The 9087-nt window shown below is 38.2% G+C and overlaps 1 protein-coding gene across 1 annotated transcript; it reads right to left on the bottom strand.

Annotated features, from left to right (window-relative positions):
- Window positions 1-503: 503 nt before the first annotated feature.
- Window positions 504-1085, bottom strand: IFNE (interferon epsilon; the record flags this gene model as incomplete). Its single annotated transcript, XM_080669654.1, has 1 exon — window positions 504-1085. One exon carries the CDS (start codon window positions 1083-1085, stop codon window positions 504-506), a length of 582 nt encoding a protein of 193 aa, XP_080525780.1.
- Between the last annotated feature and the right edge of the window lie 8002 nt (window positions 1086-9087).

Below are 9087 nucleotides of genomic sequence, written 5' to 3'. Positions count from 1 at the left end.
TTCTATTGTGTCACCTGTAACAATTATTCAGTGTATAATGATATTTTCAAACATTGTAATGTAAATTATTCCTAGTATTTCTCATTTTTTCTATCAATTTCTGGCAAATAAGAAAAATCATTGGAATAATGTTCTATGTCTAGACAAGTATGAGTACAGTAAAAACATATTTCATTGTATCTACCAAGCCAACTTTTATGAAAATATGCCCATTAGAAGAACCATTTATGAATCTTAATGAATCTATTTCAACTCATAAAAATTTAAGATGGATAGAAAAAATAAAGTGACATTACAAAATAAAAACAATTGTCAATATCCATAATCTTAAGGTATAGATAAATATATATGTGGACACACAAAACCAAAACTATGCTACCATTTCATGACAAAAAGAACTAATAAATGGTTGGAGAAGCCCTTCACACACACACCCACACCCCCACCCCCACCACCTACCCTTTTGCTTTTAAAGCTTGCAGTTGCTTCTGGCTCCACATGATTCAAGGGTCCATTTCTTGTTTGCTCAGTTTTCCTGTGAGTGGGAACACAAAGAATAGACACCGGTTGACTTCCACCTGGACAATGGTCCAGGCACAGCTGCTGTATTCCTGGTTTTCCAGGTAATCCCGGATCCTTCGGAAGTACATTTTAACCAGCAACCTAAGGTTCTCACTATCTACAGTGCTACTTTTCTGATCTGTTTGCAGCCCCATGATCATTTCTAGGTATTCTAGCTGTTGATGAAGCTCAATGAGGAACTTCTCCATGTGGCTTTCCTTCCAACTTTCCAGAGAAATATTTGCCTGGAAGAGGCTGAAGATCTGCTGAAGCATCTCATGTAGAATGATCAGTGCGTATCCTTTCTCGTCCTGGTGAGGATTCACAGCCTTCTGGGGAAGCAGGAAGTCCTTCCTGTGTGGTAGACACTGCTGAATGGATGAGGGTCGCAATTTATTCAAGAGTTTTAAACTTTCTCTGTTCACTCTTCTCTGTTGGAAGAGAATGAGTTTCAGTTCTAGGGAGAAGATAGTGGAAGAGGTCAGCAGCACCAACACACTTTCGCAGAAGTGCTTGCTAATCATGGTGAAGGTCAAATATGCCACTTGTCTCTCTGCAGACTTAGTAAAGCTCCAAACTCTAGTGAATGTTTGCCTTTCATGCCTCTCAGAGTGTCCTGGAAGGTGTTTTCCATTGTTGGTTTTCTTTTCTAAAGCTGCATTTCTCCAAGTTTACACCCAAAGCTTTTTGGTTCCCTATTCATAGTGTTCTTGGGACACTTCCTCCACTTTCCCCATTGTGTTGGCTGTTTGAGGAAGTAACCAAAAGAACTTGTTTCATTGTATGCTTTCCTTGAGACAATTACTGACTAGTCATCCAGTAAGACCTTCTAATACTCCCATTATTTATTACATACCAAGTTTCACTCAACACAATGTGCTTTCTAAATATTTAGTTAAGCTTGTTAAACTTCTTTTACTGAGAGTAATATTTTTAAGGGGTAGTTTTTCCCAGAGTAATATTTATCAGAGGCTTAGCAGCATCTATATGGCATGTGGGAGCAAAAACTAAAATTCACGCAGACTACTAAATTTAAAACCTCAAGTAGAAATAAAAATTTGCACCAATGCTTGAGCAAATTAATCTTAAAATATGTTCCAGCTATCGTAAGTTGTTTTATATCTTATCCAAGCAGTTTAATATCGAAGACTCTAGTGCCAGCCGTGGGCAAACTACGGCCCGCGGGCCGGATCCGGCTGTTCTATCCGGTTCTCTTGCTCTCCCCTCCGCTCCTTTACTTTGAATTTATATTAGTTCACACAAACACTCCATCCATGCTTTTGTTCCGGCCCTTCGGTCCAGTTTAAGAACGCATTGTGGCCCTCGAGTCAAAACGTTTGCCCACCCCTGCGTCTAGTCTATGGGAGTAATGTGAAAGATAAAAAATAAATGAGCAAAAGAAGGTCATTAAGTAATTACTGCAGTTGTGGAATATTAGAGACAGCCAATAGGTCCAACAATAGGGGAATGGTTAAGTAACTGTTGATAAATCCATATAACGAAATGCTACATAACCATTATAAATGACAAAATTATGTGTGAGAAGACATTGGGGGCACTTGGTTAATGTATATTCCCTGGGGTACCAAGAACTATGGTAAATAAGTGCCATTACATCAATAATGTCTCTTGAACTACAAATACCCAGTTCCATATTCTAAGTCCTCCTAAATAAGCACCCAATCTATCTTTCCAATTTGCCTTCTTCAATCCTAGTCTGTCTATCTGTCTAAGGACTAAGGGCTAATTCACCTTTAGGGTCTGTATCTCCCACCAAGGAGATATAGTATCCCCCCCCCCCCCCCCCGGATCCTCACAGCCCTTTGTTTCCCCTTTAAGATACCTTTCTTGTGCTGTCTTATATATGGCTGTTAATTTACCTGTCTTACAACATTCCAACATTAAAACCTCTTAAGACTGTGGAATAAACAGTCATCCTTTTTCTGTCTATGCAACTATAGTAGGAGTTTAATATACATGTGTTGACTTGGAGTGAATCACTGTGTTCTACCACAAAGTAATACAACATGTAACATCTTATCTTTGACCATTTCTCTGCAGGCAGTTGGTGGGCGAATCCTAAGTGCTGAAAAGAGACACTCTGAAATCATGTACGGTCTCATTAACTACAAGCTCAGCTCTAAGTTCTTGTCACCCAGTCCGGTATTAATAAGTTGAAATACACCGAGCCAGCATGCTCCATGGAAGAGTCTTTTCTTGTACAAAAGTCCAATTGCATTCATCAAAAGGTTTCTAACACTTTGGGTGCTATGGAGTTTGAACTCAGAGATCCATGAGAGTCAAATTATAGGAATGTCTTATGTAAGTTAACAAGGTAAATAGATTTTAACTCACATGCCAAGGAGTGTGAGTTGGAAAGAAAAGAAAACTTCACACCTAATTGAACAGAGTTGTTCAAAGGTAGGTCACATCATATGCCCATGACTTCAAACTTAACATCTAAGCCATGCATGCTCCACACTGGATATTGTTCTATAAAGCATATCCTCTTTGAGAAGTTTTTAAACTTTTCACTTGATCAAAAATTACCTAATAATTCTACCAGAGTTACTGGTTATTTGGCATCTGCACATAGTTTTCCTCTATTTGGGACAAAGGCTGACAAATACCTCATTCATGTTTTCACTCCACCGAGGGAAGCACTAACTTTACAAAGTCATTCAGACAAAGGGCTCTGTTCTTTTCACTGGCTGCTAGAGAAGCTAAAATGTTTAAGGAATGGATGGAGAAAAAGAAGGAAATCTCTTTTATCACCTAAATTCTGGAATTTGGGTATTGAAGTCAAAGACCTAGATTGGAGTAGTCTCTCTACCATTTACTGTTGTGTGATTTTGTGCAAGTTGCTTACTTAATCTCTTTCTGCCTCAGTTTTTTCCATCTCTAAACTCGAACTTAAAAAACATTTTAGAGGATTAGGAGATAAAAAGATTATAAAAATCTACTATTGTGCTTAAATTAATATATAACTAGTGTATAATCACTTCCAGTTAACAAATGACTAAACCAGTCATATTATTCCTGGGGATTTAGAGATAGTTACAGTAAAAATATATTTTTTAAATATATTTTATTGATTTTTTTACAGAGAGGAAGGGAGAGGGACAGAGAGAAACATTGATGAGAGAGAAACATGGATCAGCTGCCTCCTGCACACCTCCCACTGGGGATGTGCCCGCAACCGGAATTGAACCCAGGACCCTTGAGTCCGCAGGCCGACGCTCTATCCACTGAGCCAAACCGGTCAGGGCCAGTAAAATATTTTTACAGTTAAAAGATATGAATAAAACTTAGACATTGTTATCTTCTTGTGGCTCTTTTGAGGATAAGTTGAGTTGCTCTGGGCTTCTGAAAGGGCATGATCTCTTTATGTCTGAATAGTTTTTATTGTGGAAGCAACTCCAATAATATTTTTGAAATCTTGCCGAAACCGGTTTGGCTCAGTGGATAGAGCATCGGCCTGCGGACTGAAGGGTCCCGGGTTCGATTCCGGTCAAGGGCATGTACCTTGGTTGCGGGCACATCCCCAGTGGGGAGTGTGCAGGAGGCAGCTGATCGATGTTCCTCTCTCATCGATGTTTCTAGCTCTCTATCCCTTTCCCTTCCTCTCTGTAAAATATCAATAAAGTATATTAAAAAAAAAAAATATTTTTGAAATCTCTTTCTCCCTCCTTCCCTCTCTCACTCCCTCTCTATTTCTCTCCCTTCTTTCCTCTCTCCCTCCCTTCCTCCCTCCCTCTGAAAAGACCTATGGTCATTTTTAACATACAAAAAGAGTAATACTTGTTTCAATAAAACTCTGCTTAATCTATTTGGCAACAGAATTTTGATCTGGTCTCAACATAAATCTATAAAGCTTTAGTGCAGAGCTTCAGGAAAACACTATAAGGATAAATAAAAATAATCTCTAATCTACAGTTAAGAGATTTCACATCATTTTCATTCAATTTGTAATAATGTAAAATTGTGTTAATTTCCAAATACTCGGGAATTTTTCCAGATATCTTTCTATTATTATTTTCTGAATTGAATGTAGTATGTCAAAGAATATAGTTTACATTTATTGAAACATTTTATGGCTCAGAATATGGTCTATCATGGTTACTGTTCCATGTAAACTCAAAAGAATTATATTCTGTTTTTGTGGATTGGACTATTATATAAATACCTGAGGCCCGGTGCACAAAATTCATGCATGGGTAGGGTCCCTAGGCTGGCCGACAATCAGCGCCGATCTGTGGGGTGACTGGCGGGGCGATGGGGGAGGGGTCCTGCTTGCACCTGCCCTGGCTGGCCTGGCACCACCCACTTGCCGGCCCTGCCCCCTGCTGCCACTGCCGGTCAGGGCCTGCGGGCTGGGGGCAGCTCCTGCATTGAGCATCTTCCCCCTGGTGGTCAGTGCACGTTCTGCTGGTCGTTCTGCCGTTTGGTCGATTTGCTTACTAGGGTTTTATATAGGTAGATTAACTAGGTCAACTTTGTTGTTGAAATTTTCTATATTCTTTCTGGATTTCTGCCTATTTGTTCTATCAGCCACCAAGAGAGAAGCACTGAAATTGCCAACTATAATTTTGGATTTGTCTGTCTCCTTTTTCAGTTCTATCAGTTTTTGCTTCATGCATTTTTTTTTTAAATATATTTTATTGATATTTTTACAGAGAGGAAGGGAGAGGGATAGAAAGCCAGAAACATCGATGAGAGAGAAACATCGATCAGCTGCCTCCTGCACACCCCCCACTGGGGATGCGCCCGCAGCCAAGGTACATGCCCCTGACCGGAATCGAACCCGGGACCCTTCAGTCCGCAGGCCGACGCTGTATCCACTGAGCCAAACCGGTTTCGGCTGCTTCATGCATTTTAAAACTCTGTTATTAGGTACATCACAATTTGGATTATTATGTTCTCTTAATGAACTGATCTCTTTATTTTAAAATGTCCCTTTTTATCTCTGCTAATATTCCTTAGTCTGAAATCAACTTGTCTCATATTATATATTCATGCTTTTTATTAGTGTTTGCATGATCTATCTTATTGTATCCTTTTACTTTCAACCTATACATGCCTTTTATATTGAAAGTGAGTTTCTTGTATATAGCATATATTTGGATCTTGTTTTTTTTTTCCTCCAATCTGAAAGTCTTTGCTATGTGTTGAAGTGGTTACACTATTATTTTAATGTGATTATCAAGATGGCTTGGTTTACATTTACCATTTTGCTATTTGTTTTCTAATTGCCCATATATTCTTTTTGCTTTTTTTCCCTTTTGGATTGATTTTTAAAGTTATTACATTTTAGCTCCATTATTGATTTATTAGCTATACTGCTTTGTTTTATCTTTACAGCAGTTTCTCTAGGTTTTAAAAACATATATCTTTTTTCACATATTACAGTTTACTTTCAAATAATATTATATACCACATATAGTGTAAGGATATTGCAACACTATATTTCCACTTCCTTTAATATGTCTTGTATCTAAGGTATGGTGGCAAATAATTCTCTTGGTTTTTATCTCAAAAAGTATTTTGCCTTCACATTTGAAATATATTTTCATTTTTTTCCAGTACTGTAAAGATGTTGCTCCACTGGCTTGCATTGTTTCTGAAGAGAAGACTGCTGTCATTCTTAATTTTATTTCTCTGTGCATATGTGTCTTCTTTTTCTCTGACTACTTTTAGGATTTTCTATCATTATTTTTCAGTGATTTAATTATGATATGCCTTTGTGTGATTTTCTTCTTGTATCTTCTACTAGTTCCTTAAATTTATTGAATCCGGTTTTATAATTTTCATCAAATTTGTAGAAGTTTTAGACCTCATTTTTTCAATCTTTTTCATCTTCTTCTAAGATTCTAAAATAAACATGTAAAACCTCTCAGTATTATTACACAGGTCACTGATGCTATGTCTTCAAGTTCATTGACATTTTCTTCTACAATGTCTTATCTAATCTTAATCCTATCCAATATAGTTATCACTTCAGGTATTATATTTTTTATCTTCTAGAAGTTAAATTTGTTCCTTTTGACATCTTTCATTTCTTTCTTCATCATTTCATTGTTTCTTCTACTGCATGGAGCTTATGGGGCATGTTAATGTGTTTTAACCTCCTTGTCTGCTAATTCTATCATTTGTGCCATTTTGGGGTCTGGTTTCTTGATTATTTTTGCTACTGCTTATGGGTCCTATTTTCCTACTCCTTTGCTTATTAGATTTTGCTTAGATTCTGAACATTGTAAGTTTTATTTTACTGGGTATTAGATTTGTTAAGTCCTTTGTATGTGGTAGGGCTTTGTTTTAGGATTTAATTAAGTTTCCTGGAATATGTTTGGTTCTGTTGGTGCTGGCTTTTAAGTTTTGTTAGAATGGATAGAGTAGACTTCATAGTCTAGGACAATGTCATCCCACTGCCAAGGGAATATCCTTGTAAGGACTCTCCTCAATGCTGTCTATATTAGGAAGTTTTTGTACTTTGGGGTGGTGGAAATAAAAATATTTCCAGCCCTGTGTCAGCCCTGGGGATAGTTGGCCTGCTCTTTGCAGGGTATTCTTTTCCAGTCTCGGCTAATTTATAGACACAAAATTGCTACTGACTCTGGCAGTTCCTTCTACAGATCTCCCCTCACCCCAACCCTCTCTCTTTCTCTTCTCTCCTTTCCTCTCCAGTATTTGGCCTTAAATATCTAGTTACAACTCTGAATGCAATCTCTGATTTATTCAACGAGACCACTGTTTTGTTTGTATTTTCACTCTTCCTACTGTAGCCTAAAAGCTTTCTCCACACAGTAAGCTGGAGCAATTTGAGGGCTCATGATATTTATTTCCCTTTTCTCAAGGATTATTATCCTATGCTACCTGCTTCCCAGCATCAGAAAACTATTGTTTCATATATTTTATTCCATTTTCTAGTTGTTTAAAGGGGGAAGGATGATGATCATCTATCATGGCTGGGAGTAGAAGTTCTCTCAACATTAATGATCTAAAGTAGGAGTTTGCAAACTACAGCCTATAGGTCAAATCCAGTCGGCTGCCTGTTTTTATAAATAAAGTTTTATTGGAACACAACTGTACCCATTGATTTACGTATTGTATATAAAACTTTCATGCTATAATAGGAGAGGAGTAGTTGTGACAAAAATGGCTTTGCCAGTGACTTTTACATTTATTACATAAATGTATGTTGTATTTATTCACTTTTCCACAAATTATTTATTTAACAAATGTCACTCTAAAAAAATGTAAGGCTGCAATTAAAATCCTGATCACCTTTCTGTGTTAAAAATATACCAAAATAGTTAATTAGTAAGGAAGACACTTTAAATTCAACCAAAGGAGGGCAGTATTACATCAATTAGCTAGAACTGGTATCAACTTGTACTGTTGGCAAGAGAAATAGAAAAGTTCATGGCCTCTAGTGGTCTAATAATGTGTGGTCAGCAACACATTATTGACCAAATGAATTGTTCCCATAATGCCCAAGATTACTAATCACTCTAACTTCTATTATGCTACTTGCTGGTTAGTGTTTTTGAATATTTTCCTTTTTGCCTTGAGTATGCTAATGGACATGTGTTGCTTTCTGACTATCCACTATTACTGCCCCTCTCTCTTCTGGGGGCTATGAGGAAACATATACTGAATTCTCTGGCCTCAGTGATGATTCAGGAATTTTCATGTCCCCAATGAGCTTAACATGTCTCTACCTGCATTTTGTGAGCATAGACTTGCAATATTTAAACATATTAATTTATCTATCATAAAATACTGGAGTTGGGAGTGATTTTTAAGGGTATTTAATCTCTTCTTGCCCTTTCCTTCCTGAAAAATTTAGTTCTAAAGCCAACAGGTAGACAGAAAACAGTAAGCATTGTGCTGGGAGAAGCAGGGACCCAGGACAGTTCAAAGAGTTCAGGGAGAATTAAGCAACATCTGTAAGAAGAGAATCTGGCTTGGGATGTTGGAGCCTGGGAAGAGTGAGTAGAGTATGTCGGGGGAAGTCAAGGGGACGGGGTGGGCGCTGAGCAGCTGCTATGAAGTGTCACAGCCTGAGTGGGGTAAGAAGAGCAAAGTTTCCTGTGGACAAAGTTTCAAAGTCCTGCCCTATAAAATACTTGAAATGTTTATTATCCTATCTAATAAAAGAGTAATATGCAAATTAACCATCACTCTGCTACACCCACAAGCCACGCCCACAAGCCAATCAGGAGCAGATATGCAAATAAACCCAACCAAGATGGCTAGGGCCACAGAGAGTAGGAGCGAGGCTTGGATTTTCCTGGCAATGGAGGAAGCCAAGCTTTCCACCTGCCCTTGCCGGCCTAGGCCTCCACGCAAGGCTACAAAGTTTCAATGATAGAAGATACATAAACCCAAACAGAAATGGTGGCAGCCACGGAGCTGGAAAGAGCAGGAGGCTAAGGTTGCCCCCGGTGATGGAGGAAGCCAAGCTTTCCACACACCCTGGCTGGCCCAGGCCTCCACTTAAGGCTACAAAGTTTCAATTATAGA

Source organism: Plecotus auritus (assembly GCF_963455305.1).
Source record: "Plecotus auritus genome assembly, chromosome: 5".
In the NCBI taxonomy this organism is placed as follows: domain Eukaryota; kingdom Metazoa; phylum Chordata; class Mammalia; order Chiroptera; family Vespertilionidae; genus Plecotus; species Plecotus auritus.
This window is presented reverse-complemented; position numbering and strand designations above follow the sequence as displayed.